The sequence below is a fragment of the Tamandua tetradactyla genome, chromosome 19 (genome assembly GCF_023851605.1).
Source record: "Tamandua tetradactyla isolate mTamTet1 chromosome 19, mTamTet1.pri, whole genome shotgun sequence".
NCBI lineage: Eukaryota > Metazoa > Chordata > Mammalia > Pilosa > Myrmecophagidae > Tamandua > Tamandua tetradactyla.
In genome coordinates this window covers 67018544-67032793 of record NC_135345.1, presented here as the reverse complement: position 1 = coordinate 67032793, position 14250 = coordinate 67018544, and the positions used below count along the sequence as shown (strand labels likewise).

At 37.3% G+C, this 14250-nt stretch overlaps 1 protein-coding gene across 11 annotated transcripts in view; it reads left to right on the top strand.

The window, feature by feature from the left end:
• The first annotated feature begins 8069 nt into the window (after positions 1-8069).
• Positions 8070-14250, top strand: part of EPHA5 (EPH receptor A5) — a 363905-nt gene continuing 357724 nt past the window's right edge. For 9 of the 11 annotated variants that reach the window (XM_077136999.1, XM_077137003.1, XM_077136997.1 and 6 more), the window contains exon 1: positions 8195-8478. In XM_077136999.1, the coding sequence (XP_076993114.1) occupies positions 8298-8478 (181 nt within the window). In that variant the 5' untranslated portion in view covers positions 8195-8297. Of the gene's footprint in view, positions 8479-8551; positions 8595-14250 lie in introns of those variants that run through there. The other 2 variants (XM_077136996.1, XM_077136995.1) reach the window with 2 other exon arrangements.

Here is a 14250-nt window from a genome sequence, read left to right as displayed (position 1 = left end):
AAGATTTAAAACCACACACAACAGACTACAAGAATTTTTGTTCTAGCTTTTATTTTAATCAATTTACACATGACTATAATTTAAAGATTCACACAGTTCTACAGGTTTCTTGGTAAAACAGTGGTCTATTGTCTTGCCCTTGATATTTTTTCCCATATCCAAATTCCAAATCAAACATTTTAGACTCTTTAAGCTGATAATTTTTGTGTATACCTCTATATCTCTAAATTACATGTACACACTTCAGCATTTTGACTGTTTCATCTTTATGTGTTATCTATTGATTTTTCAATCCATATAAATTCAATCAATCATGCTCTTTCATAATTCTTGCTACATCTGGTCTGTCCCATCTTCGATCACTCCTATTTATCAAAATGTTTATTAGAGAGAGCTACATTTACTATTTATATTGTTATTACTGTGTAAACGGTATGGTAGCTGAGTCAAGAGGTGTCATATGATTATTTGTCCTTTCCTTAAAACACTTTATCTTTCCTGAATAATTGGATTTCTTTGGTATTCATTTCAATACCTTCCTATGTGCCTATTAGTAAAATAAACCCAAATTTGTTACCAATAATATGAAACTCCTTTCCTTACATAAAGATACCCAGTATTCTATCAATTTTATCCATATTTCTTCAGTCAGAACAGATTGGCCTGTCCATGGCTGGCCCACAGATCCCATTTGGAATCATCCTTGGCCATATTCCAGTAGCAGCTTAATATGCAATGCACACCCTTCATTTTTTTAAATTTTTTTCATTTACTTGGCATCATTATTTTAGGATTTTGATATGTTGATTGAATATACTCAATCCTCATACAGATTGAAAGTTCAGGTGGGTATGAAATTTAAAGTTGAAAATACTTTTTCTTCAGAAATGTGATGATATTTCTCTATTGTTTTTAGTTTACAAAAGTGCTGCTTTTGACATATTCAAAGCAATCGGACTCCTGACTCTTTTTATAAGCCTATTTCATTTTGCAATTTTTTTCTCTCTCTAAAATTAATATTATCTTCTCTTTTTCACCATTTTACTGAAATGCCTTGCTGATGTGTGTTGGTGTGTTTATTTTTATCCATTTTACCAAGCATTTGATATGGGCTGTGGGATTTTAATATGCAAATTCATGCCCTTCATTTTTTTGAAATTTTACTTTATTTAATGATTTTATTTCTTCCATTATTCTTTCTCTCCTTTGGAATTATTATTTTAGGATGTTTGACCTGTTGATAAAGTCTTCGGGATCCCAGGTTTTTGCCTTTTCGCTCTTTATTTTAATCAAACCATTTATATGTGGTCTTTTATTTCTTTCATGTATTTAATTCCTCAGGGCTCTTTTTTCTGCTTTCCATTGTTATGCACTTTTCCTTTTTCATGGATTGAAAGCTGTGTGGTAAAGGAAAACTGACAGTCATGGAGTTCAGTACAAGAATGCTATATGTGGTAGATATTATGTCCCCATTGATCTCACCTCCTGGTATTGATATCTTTGTGTAATCTTCTCTTCTTGAGTGTGGGCTGCGCTGATAACTTTCTTCTAACAAACTGAAGGAACAAAGGTGACAGAGTAAATCACTTCTGAAATTAGGCTGAAAAAAAATCATTTATTTTTGTTTCTCTTCCTCTCCTCTCTTTTGCCTTCTCAGTATGTTCATTTCAACGAAACAAGATTGTTTAGGTTTGCTAATGCTGCAGGAAAGCAATATATCAGAAATGAATTTACTTTTACAAAGGGGATTTATTAGGTTACAACTTTACAGTTCTAAGGCCATGAAAATATCCAAATTAAGACATCAAAAGGAGGATACCTTCACTCAAGAAGGGCCCATCACATCTGGGGTTTCTTTGAAACTTGAGAACGCATTTGAAGATGTCTGCTTGACCTTTGCTCCCAGGTTTTGTTGCTTTCAGCTCCTGGTTCCAGTGGCCTCCTCTCTGAGCTTCTTCTGTCCAACTCCAAACCTCTGAACTCTTGGTAGCTTCTCGGCTCCTATTCGTTTCTGGTTTTATTTTCTCCATACAGGGCTCCAGGAAAAGGAGTAAGGCCCACCTTGAATGAGTGCAGTCACATCTTCATAAAAAGAACCTAATCAAAATGTCCCACCCAACAAGAAGTCTGCCCCCACAAGACTGGATTAAAATAACATGGCTTTTCTGGAGTACATAAGAGCTTCAAACCTGCACAAAGATGTAATGTTGAAGAGGCCTGTGTGACAAGGAACTGAAGGTGTCTGACTAAGAATCTGCAAGGAACTAATAACAAAAAAGTAAGTGAGCTTGGAAGCAGGTACTTTACCACTTGAGCCTTGAAATGACTATAGTTCTATGTAAAACCTTGATTTTGGCCTATGAGAGACCATTAAACACAGAACCAAGATAAACATAGGACCAAGATAAAAAGAAGATAACACTTCTTATTGACATTAGAATATTTCACATTTTCTACATTAAAAATAACTTTGGGTGGGCCATGGTGGCTCAGTCAGCAGAATTCTTGCCTGCCATGCCGGAGACCTGGGTTTGATTCCCGGTGCCTGCCCATGCAAAACAATAACAACAACAAAAAGAACATTTATGTTTAATCATTAGGTCCATCTTTATTTATTTTCTTAAACTTTAAGAGAAATTGCTAGATCTAAAAATACCAATTTTTTAAAGATACTCGGTGATATTGTGAATCTACCATACAAAAGATGTTCGGATTAATTTCCCACCAGTAGAGTGTGACAGGGCAGGAGATTATTAATGCTAAATTACACCTAGAAGCCTGTTCCAAGAACAAGCAACTGTGGTGTCAAAAACTTGGTTGCACGTGTGCCCCTTTTTGAATTACATCACTGAGCAAATTTTCCCCTAAGCAAATTCTAGCTAGCTATATTATTTATAAAATATATTCTTGTGTGAGTGAATTACTTATGAATTTCAAGCCATTAGGTGAATTGAATTTAATAAAAAGAAACTGCTGGCTAAATGTGGAAAACATTACAACTTATTTTCACAAATTAACAAATACTTCTGGAGTCCAGAAGATGTGTTAGAAGGGTGAACTTTTAGGTGAAAGTTACTCTCACAGTAGTGTCACCTCAATCTTCTGACTTTTTTGTATACATTTTTCTTGCTTCTTAGCTTTGAGTGCCCTTATCATTTCAACTTACTTCATACAATGTAAGTTGTTCAAACTTCTGAAGACAGATAATAACCAAAGAACTGGGTTCTTCATAAGCTGCAGTTGCCTTTGCCTCATACCATGCTGCTATACTGGCAATCCTAGAATATGAATTTAGGAATAATTAAAGAACAAATTACCAACAGCAACAAAATTCTGATGTATTGCATTGGGGGGTTCAATGCAGTTAATTTGAACATTGTGTCCCTTTTTACTACAAAACCATCTGTTAACAATCATGGATAATACAAAGATTTTATTCTGTCCTCAATTTTCATAGAAAAGAGAAAAATTGTGTGCTGATTTTGATATGAACATATATGATAAGTGAAGTTTCTGATGAATATTATAATACACTGCTAACCAATAAATTAATTTATACATTTAAATCCTCATTAATTTATTAAAATGATACTAATTCAGTATTTTTAAAATTAAACAACCAACTGAAAACCAATTACATTTAAATAAAATTAAATTAACATGAATAGGTAGAAATGTAGGAAAAAAAGGTTCTAGGGCTTCAGAAAAGAAGTTTTAAAAATGCTGAACAAAAATAAAACAAAATATTTCGTTTTATGTTAAATTAAAATGTATATATAACGAAGATCTTGATATTATCTTGGGTTTGAACTTCAAGGGTTATTGATTGCTTAATTATATTTTCGTCAACATTTACTTTTGGGATCAAATATTTTGATTTCTGTGGTAAAAATTAACAACACTCTACACCTATTCTCTTCAGTAAATCGTGGGCCTGAAAAATTAACTTAAGATACAATGTCTTGCCAATATTATTACATCTGCCATGAGTTAAAGTTCTGCATTGCTTCTTCCCCCTATATTTCCCCAAGAGACTATGCAGCTAATATTTATGCAACATATTATTAGGATGATATAATTATTTAAGGAAAGGTGCTATTTGGCTTATTGTGCTTTATTCTGATTATGTTTTCAAAGACTGTTGCTTATATTTTCTATCATACGATGCACTGACATCATGGCATCCACTTCCACTAATATTTTCCATCTGCAGAATTCAATTCTTGTTATTTTTTTGAGTTAGTACACCACTGCCATTGCACACAAACAACGTGCATGCTTTTGTTTAACATAAGGAAATCTTTTTCTTCAAATATTGCTTACTTGAGGATCCTTGCTTTCTTGCTTTCTCCTATTCATTTATCTGACCTGTATCACATTATTTGTTTAATTGCATTTGCGTTCAAATGAACCTGAAAATTGGAATGCTTTATCTATGAACTGTTCCTTTTAATGCAGACTTTTTGGGTGATCCTCTTTTCTTTTTATTGACCAAATTCATCTTTTACTTCTGCTATGCTATAATTTTCTCAAATGGAGTCCGCACCATGGGTTAAAGTCTCCGTGCCTTACCAGCTGTGAGACCACTCAGGTCACTTAATCTCATTTCCTCAGTTTTCTCATCATTAACATGGGAGTAATAATTACATGAAGGGTCAGCATCAAATAATTAATGTAAAACCATCACATAATGCCTTTCACATAGCAAGCCTCAGTAAATGCAAGCAAGTCTTCCTATTATTATTGTTTTGGATGTTCTATTTTGAATGTGATGAGGAAATATTTAGGTTGATTAATGTATTGAACTTATTCATATTAAAATCCTTTACAAATTAGTACACTTTTCATATTACCTTACCTAGATGGCTCAGTATATTTTCTTCATGGAAGCTTAGTACCAAAAACAGATCCAGGCAAAGATCTAGGGAGAAAAAACAGCCACTTCGCTCTTTTGAGGCCCCAGCATCTATCCCAAACAATGAGAGAGGCAAGCAATAGGACACCCAAATCAGTATTGCTGAAATAGCATTTTCATGTGGAAGACAGTAAGTATGAAGGAAAAAGGCAAGTCTTGTTTTCATGTAATGCCATGGTGCACTGTATGTATGCTAAGAACATTCACATGCCACAAAATCAACAAATGGCCAAATATAAGATCTTCGTTGAACTTGAAGCACAACCCAAATGCCTCCCATTACCTTCTTTGATTAACTGTCATTAAGCCAAAGATTAACTTTCATTGCTTTCATTGGGGGTTCATTTTCCAGTTATTCACTCCTTCAATGTTGCATAATAAATACTCATTAAACAAGTATGTGAAAGATGGCTGTTATTTAAGGTGGTAACTACAGAGGATTTTGCATTTACTATTCTCAGTCACTCAAGGAATTAGCAATCTTTGATACGGGGTCACACAGTTATCCACCACAATGACCAGTGTTCCAAATTCTGTTTGACATACCTGAGTTTAATTGAGTGTTTGTCTCAATATATATACTTATAGTTATTAGGCAACTTGTTCCAGTTTTTCATTTTTCATTCATTATGTACTGCCATTGTGTTGCATGGCATAAATCACAAGCTATGGATACTTTGAGAAACAGGAACATGTCACTTATTGCTGGGAAAAGAAAGGGTCAGCCTTGAATGGTGTTTGCTAGATTTAGATGGGAACAATATAAGTGTGTGTGGATTTGGGGGAATATTGAGTTTAAAATTTTAGTGAACATAAAATTTGTTCATGCCCTTTGTAGTGGAAGGCTTTAAATGCAAGGCTAAAAGGAGTTGGTTATTTTGTACTAACAGGAAACAACTGGAAATAAATAAAGGGTGGTGGCAGAGAAATGCATAGAAAATGAAGGAGGGGGGGCTTAAATATCATCTGCTTCAAAACCTTCATTTTATTGATGAAGATATTAAGACCTATAGAAGAAAAGCAATGAGCTCAAAGCCCCATTTAACCATCTGTGACTTGCATTAATTTCATTATGTGTCCCTAGGCTTTATGTAATTTAATCTGTATTATGTTTAGTTATTTTTAAATAACTCGGCCATAAATGTGTGTATTAGAGGGAAGGAGTAACATTTTGAATGGTTTTCAAATAGAAACAAAAAAATTAACTTTCCATCTTACTGTGAAGCTTTTTGCCAAAAAGAAACACTGATTCACTGCTATTCCTTTATATGTGCTTCATGCATTTGAAGCAAATTATAAAAGAAGGAAGCTTCTTTCAGACTTCTGATGCCAAAACATTTTAGGAAAAAAATCAAAGATGAACTTCTACTTCTTTCCAAAATTGCAATTCTGCTACTTTATTCTTTTTTTCCCCACAAATATAAACAAAAAAAAATATATCATCAGCTAAAGATTATGAGAAATGTATTGTGAAGAGAAACAAGCTCAAGACATCAAGGCTGGTGCAGACCCAAAAGGCTGGTGCAGACCCACCTTATTAGGTGTAAATGCAAATCCAATCTTTATGGTGGTTGCTATATAACAAAATTAATGAGATGCCTTGCTTGTAAAATCACACGTTTTTTAGTAGATGCTTTCTTTTCAGTTTCTCTCTTTTTTTTTTTTTTTTGGCACCAATCTGTTAAACTACCTTCAGATATATCTCTTTGAAAATATGAATGAGAAAATTAAGGTAAATAAATAAAACAGATGACGACATTGTAGAGGTGAAGCACAAAACGTTAATCGTTTTAACTTTTTTCTTAGCTATTTGTCTCTCAGTACAGAACACAAGCAATTAAAATACTTAAATGTAAAAAAAAAAAAAACGAAAGTATTTGGCCCATATTAATTTTGCTGAAATTAATTGCTTTTATCTGCGTATCCTATAATTTATAAACTACTAAAACATTCTATCAGTAAAATTAATGAATTAAATCATCACATCTTAAATTATGTAGCATAAAATAAATCTCAGCCAAATTCTCACTCCCTGAAATCGCAAACATAGCTACCACCTTTATATTTCTTTATTCTACAATGTGTTTCTGAAGAATATTTTGAGTAATTATTCCATTCTAGCCGCAGAAGTGCAGAAGTACTGCAAGAAAATAAAGAACCAGCGGTAGCGTTGAGCGATATGGGTGTTTAAGAAACTAGCCACGGACCAGCAGAGCCTGCGAATGCGCGGTTATGTGACGACGAGGTTGTTGATGCCACAAGCCTGTGATGGGCAGCAGGCAGTGTGCCAAACCAAGAGACTCGCTTCTTAAGGGCTGCCGGCAAAGTCAGGACTAATTTCCCTTCCGCCTCCCGGGAACCTGGATCCTCGCAGGCGTCGTCAGGAGGATTCTTCGCCCTAATTATCCGGGAGGAAGACGCGCCTTTCCCGGAGACCGCTAGGCAACACTCACCACGGCAGCCTCCAGATCACTTCCCTCCGTGGGTGTGTGACTTCGTCTAAGCAACTCGCACTTACAGTAGATTCTCACTGGCGAGGCTGCGAGCAGCAGAGGGCGGGGGAGCTGGGGCGGGGAGGAGGGAAGGAGGGTGGGAGGCGCAGAGCGGGGAGGCAGTGGAGACGACGGAGTTCCAGACACAGCAGGAACGCGCCGTGGCGGTGCAGTTTCCACCTCGCCTTCCCAGCCGCGCGCACACCGCCTCCTCCTCCAGCCGCGGGAACAGCAGCGGCCCCGGGTCGCCGCAGTCGTTCACCGCGCTCTCGCCGGCCGGCCGCCGTCAGTACCTGCCCCTCGTCAGCGCTCAGCCCGCAGCTAATTCTCCCCGCAAGCCTCTCTGAACTCTCTAGATATTTTTCTCTGTCTTGCTTCTCCTCGAATTTTCTCTACTCTTCTTTCTTTATCCTTAGCCACACTCCCTTTTCTCCTCTTTTTACCGGGAGTTTCGTCTGGACTTAAGATGACTTGTCTTCCTTACCTTCGTCCATTTCAGCCCTGAAGTCTGAAAAGGAATCACTGTTTTACCTTGCGGCATTTAAAAAAAAAAAAAAAAAACCCAGTTCCCCCCAAATCTGAAGAGATAAAGGAACAGGACGCGGGACCTTCTCGACACCCTGGAGTCCAGTCCAGAACTGCGCTAGCAACAAGGACTAGCATTTTATTTAACCCCACTGGAAGGAAGAGTGAGAAGAGTCAGAAGCAAACTTCAGCTGTTTCAGCGGATCTGTGCTTCCCGCATTTGGAGGAGCCGCGTGCCGGAGGCGAAGGACCGACGAGGGTCTGGGAGGAATCTCGGGTCCCTCTCCTCTCTCCAAGGCCCGAAACGTGGACTGAGTCGCTCAGGGCAGCAGCGGCTGGAGGCGGAGGGGGGCGGAGAGGAGAAGATGCGGGGCTCGCGGCCCCGGGGTGCCGGACACCGGCGATCCCCGGGCGGCTGCGGCGACTCCCCCGGCACCCCTGCATCTCTGGCCGGTTGCTATTCCGCACCTCGCAGGGAGCCGCTCTGGACTTGCCTTCTCCTGTGCGCCGCGCTCCAGACGCTCCTGGCCAGCCCCAGCAACGAAGGTAGGGAGGTGAGGGTGGTGACCGCGGCGACCTAGGGCGGAGGGGCGAGGCGGGGCCTGGAAGTGCGATCGCGACACGCTGGACCCTGCTGCAGGGGACTAAAGCCGATCCCTCAGGTCGAATTAATATTTGTCATCCGCTTTTCTGGCCTTTTCGCTCGCTCTCTGCGGTTTCTGGCTGCATTGTCTGGCATAAGCTGCGGAGTTCTGGGCGAAGAAGCTGCGTGTGGACAGAGGCTGATTGGGGGACTGGAAGTTGGAGGGCCTGTGAGAGAGAGGGGTCTGAGCCCCGCGCGGGAACGTTGGGTGCGGCTGGGTCTCACTGGAAGCGCGAGGGGATGTGACATTTCGGGCCTGAAGGAGTGGGGAGAACAAGCAAGGATCTCGGGAGCAGTGGGGCTTTTAGAAACCGTTATTTGAGTCTTGTGATGGGAAACGTTGGGAGCTGGCTGGATGTTTTTATTTTGGGGGCAAGTGCCTGCTGAGATCTGTTATTTAGGGCATCGGCAGCTGCTGTTCTGTGGTTGGTGGCAAGAGCGTTTATTTCTCAAGGGAGGGGTATGGCGGGGAACAGCAGGCGTGCCCACACTCTTGGTTGTCCTTCTCTTTGGGAGGCTCTTGATCACATACGGGCTTCTGCTCTGCAGAAGGCGGGAAGGTGGGATGCCAGGGTACAGGTGAGACTCGGGGAGGAAGTGCCTCCTTTAGGAAGTTCTTGCTGGATCCCACGGGGCAATGTCTCCCTGGGTTTTGGAGAGTGAAAAGTCGCGCTCGGGATGCTGGAGTCTCAATCCACGTTCCCCACCCCCAATCCTGCGCTCTGGCCACGGGAGGCTGTCCCCACCTCCTCTGCGAGAGAGAGCGACACCTGTGTGGCATTCGCCTCTCTTCCGGCGGCGCGCAGCTCCTTGGCCAGCTGGCTTCTCGGCCCGTAGCCCTTGGCCTCTGGATCCCCTACCACCGTGGTCTCTCTTCTCTCACACCCGGATTGCACTCAGGTCTCAGCTCGAAGGTGCATTTGACCTGCTTTGGGGCGAGGGCAGCACCTCAAATCCCTACCAGAGCTATGAATGAGGGATCAGCTCCACTACGAAAGCGCGGAGAACCCTACCCCCTTGTCTGGAAAGATGAAGCAGCTGCGGTAGAGTCGTGTGTCCCCGTGACTTGCAGGAGTTCAGCCTGTAGAAGAAGGCAATGAGCTAGTTTCTGAGTGCTGCCAGCTCCCAGAGAATGGTGCGAAAGGAGGGCAGATGGAGACAGTCTGTCCCCCTCCATGAACTTTCTCTCTGTTTAATCTCAGTTTATTTTAAACCCTGATTTTAAAAAATGTATATGTATATGTGTGTGTGTATATATATATATATATATATTCTCCCATGTCTAAACCTTCTTAATAGAATTAAGTTGAAAACGTGTTTTCTGAAGTGGTAGTCCTTATATTAGATTCCAACTGTAAATTCATTCTGTTAGTTTAGAAGTAGAAGCCAGGAGGATCATAATAGGATTGGGGGTCCTTTTATTAAGTGTCCCATTTCATTGAAGGGGACATCTTGTTTTGTATTTAAAGAGATTTAGTAGTAATATTGATAATTCAATTCTTGCATGTTTCTGTTATATTTCAAGAAGTTTCCCCTCATGTCATGGGGGAGGAGATTATAGGGAGATGAAAGGGAGTCACTCTTGGTGAGTGGACGGGAAGGAATGAAGCTTTTGGGGGAATAAGGCTGAATGGGAACAAGGGGGAAGAAAGAAAAGCCAGAAAGGAACGTAAGGAAACAAGGAAATAAGTGTTGGGAATTGAATCCTATGGCAGGTAACCTGGCTGATATTACAGATTTAACATCCGCAGGTTGTATTGCCTTAGTCCACCCAGCTAGTTGAGCTACAAGACAAAACTTGGGGTACAGTGGGATGGAGGTTGGAAGAGTCTAACCCCAAATGAGTGGTACTTTTCTTATCAATGCACTGAAGACACCAAGAATAGAAATGTACTTACTGTTTAGGGCACATTTTGTAACAACACAACTTCACATAGTTAAAAATAAAACCTTTTTAATATCTATGGCTCCATCTCACTCATCCCAAGTATGCCACACACAGTTTTCCACCTTTCCATTAGTATTATCCCAAACGTTTATTTCTGTTATTTTGTGAAATTTACATTCTTTTTTCTTTTTCTTTAACCATGCCATTACTATTATAAATCTAGCAGCAGGAAGATATTGAAATATTTATCATAGCAGTCTGTCAGTCAGTTTTATTTGCTTAGTGAGTAGAGTTAGAATTTTTAAATTCGTTTGTTTGGGAGAGATTCTGAAAAGTCAGGGGCTGAAAAGTTGGTGTATCCACTGGATTCATTAATAATGTGCTCTCATATACTTTGATTCCTGCCATCCAAAGATATAGAGATTTTCCAGAATGTAGTGTGTGTCTCTGTATAAAATGAATATTCTCATTATGTGAGATAAAATGTGTCAAGGTAAATAAAAATAAATGCAAGTTTTCATTCCATAATTGGCCTTCTAGGTTCTTTGTTTGTTTGTTTTAATTTACTTTGGCTGACATAAAAGTAAGGGGCATTGTATAGAAAAAGTCAAATGTTTAGACTCTTGAATTGGTACAAAATGGAACGTTAGAAAATATTGGATATCAGATAATTAAAGGGAAGTTTACTCTTTAGTCTGAATTCTAGATAGTTTGTAGGAAGAATATACCTTTAGTTGTCTTATTATATCAAGCATAAATTACATGAAGAATAAATTTTTGAACTGTATTATAATATAAAAAACATTTTTATTCTAAAATAATTCAGAGACATGTTTAGCAAGGAACTTGCCTCAAATGGAAAAGGCAGGAAAAATATTAGCAAGCTTATCAACAAGTGAAAAGTTTAATATATTTAATAAGTAAAGGGGGTATGTGTATTGTTATGAATTTTGGAGGTGGCCTTAAACTTATTCAGTAACAGCCACTTTTTGCTGTCTGAAGATATATTTGTAAACAAGCATTATTTGACAAGTGCTTTTCACAGCAGGGATTCTTGGCCAATTATTGCTGAACAGCTCTGCATTGAAAATGATTCACCCGCGGTGAATCAAGCTTAATTCCTTGAAGCTACAGACGGTAATACCCAGTAAAGTGTTTTTGACAGTTGTCTGCAGTCTGATTTTGAAGAGTCTAGTTTCTTTTCTTTGAATGTTTTGTGTGTTTGAAAAAGGGGTAAGAGGGCTTTGGAAAGAGCAGATAAGGGAGAAAAAAGACTACACTTTTAAAAACAATCATAAAATTGTAGAAGTGTTTTCACTGAACAGAGTCAAAGAAGAAAGTTTGTTTTAGGTTTTTCTTAGTTTACAATAGGACCAGGCCCATAAAACAGTTCCGACAACATAATGTATTTGTACAACGAAATGGCTTTGTTTTGTTGCCTTGTCATCCTGTTGTAATTCACTTCCTTTTAGGTAAAGCAGGAGAACCCACAGAAAAGGAGCAGTAAAATCATTCCCTCACCAGGATGCTACTGAACAAAAAAAGACAACTAGTACGCCTATTAGAATCATAGATTGTTGGAACTAGAAAGTCCATAAAGAGTTTTGGCTTTTTGCTTTATAAACTATCAAAAGATGGGGCCAGGTATTGAAAATTAAAGCTTTTTTGAGGTAGACAAAATATTCTCGGGTCCTAGGATGGCAAGTAAGAGGATTTAATTTCCTTGTATAAGACAGAGAAGGAGGTGTGTCATTTCCTCACTTTTGAAAGAGAGATTTCTCCTTCAAATTTATTCTTGTTACAGCATCATTAACTGAATACTATTAGTACTTTATTTCAATTCACATAGGCAATATATTATGGGTGAAAAGGTTCACTTTATATATTTAGAAATATATTACTTATTATTATTTATATTATTAATATTACACAAAGTATGTGCATTTAGAGCATGTTCTAAAATCTTTACATAAAATATTGAAATGAAGCTACATAGCTATTAATAGACAAATGTTCCCAAACTATTTAATTAGATATTAGAATTTATGCAATATTGTCATTGTTGAGGAAAAGACTGTGCTGTAGTAATTTCTACTACATTTTTGTTGATTGATTCTACCACTTAAATCTTTGTGATTTTTGTGCTCTTTTTTATGTACTTGATTGAATGACTACTTAATTTCCCTTTCATTTGAAAACAAATTTTTCTACCTTTGACAATAGAGAATAATATGTATGGCCATATTAACTTCCTTTTTTCTACTTTTCCTTTTATGAGTCATATATTTTGAAGAAAAAGTATTACTAAAATATTGATAACTCCTTTTACAATCCCTTCAATTTAACTTAGCAGATATATCCTACTTTAAAAATGAATAGTTTGAGTTTAAACTATTTAAAAACTATTAGGAAATTTTTTTAATGCTAAAATAGTCTTACAAAAGTTTTTATAAAATATCAGAATTAATTGGCATTTGAATATCCAGTCTTGGTTATTAATCATTAAAAATTTATTATAGTGCTCGCCCTTTCGTTTTCTTCTCAGAAAGGATGCATTGTGACAACAAAAGCTAAAAGAGAACTAAAAATGTAAATTATTACCTTAGAGACAAAATGAGTTTTGCTGTTCTAACATCTCTGGTATGTATGTATTTATTTCTAGAGCAGGATAGCTCTTACTTATTATGGGTAGATACATATTTAGGTACTTTATCAAAATTTATATAATCAGTCAGATAAAATTTCTTAAAAGGAGTTATCTTAGTATATTGTATATAAATACACACCTAATGGAGCAGTTTATTGATATAATTTTAGAATATAAGATGTTCTATCCCAATCTAATTGATATGTATACATTACTGTGGGTGTGTATATAAAGATAAAGACAAAAAGTTCTAAAACTTTGTAAACACAGGTTGAAATGATTCATATTTATTTAAGTATAATAATACATGTCTTTAAAATAATAAGATGTGTTTATTCCGTGAAATACATTAGCTACAGGAAAATAAATAAATGGGTGACTTTCTGAGCTATTCAAAACAATTTTAAAAACACTATGTACCCATCGGAAAACTAGAAGATTTCCTGTGAAATTATTACCTGTGAAAATTTTGTCTAAATTATTGGTTCCATTAAAAATGTTTGTTTCAAACTGTAAAAGATCCCATTTTAAGTACTTAGTGTAAGGGATCTGAACGGTTAGGGTGTGTCATTAGAGGAGATCACCCTTTATGTTGTATTTATTTTTCTCTTTTTAGTTTTTGACTTTACAAACATTTGTATATTCAGAGTAACTGAGAGATATATTTTCAAATGTTTGAAAAAGGCAAAAATTGATTCCAGTGAAAGAATTTTAAATCCAAATTTTGGATGACTACACATTTTTGATAATACATTTATTAACATATGCAAGATGTTGTTCTAATGAAGAACTTTCCACAAAAATAATAGAATCACTGATGCCATAAATTGTACTACGCAAAGCTAATTGCAAATAAAGTTACAGATAGATAATGTTTCTGGTATTCTTGAAACTTAAAATTTGATTGGAACTTGCCTCTCTCTCCTGACAGTGTGGATTTTACGTATATGGGATTTATTCACTCCATTTATTCTAATCATATAAAATCAAGACACAGCTCTAATTTAAATTTTGTATAACAGTAGAAAGATATTTAATTGCATGGTTTAGAACATAATTCTTTCTCACCAATGAATTTCATGGGAACTATAGATACTTAAATTTCCATTTAATTGCTTTCTTTCTTCTACTAATTTCTAA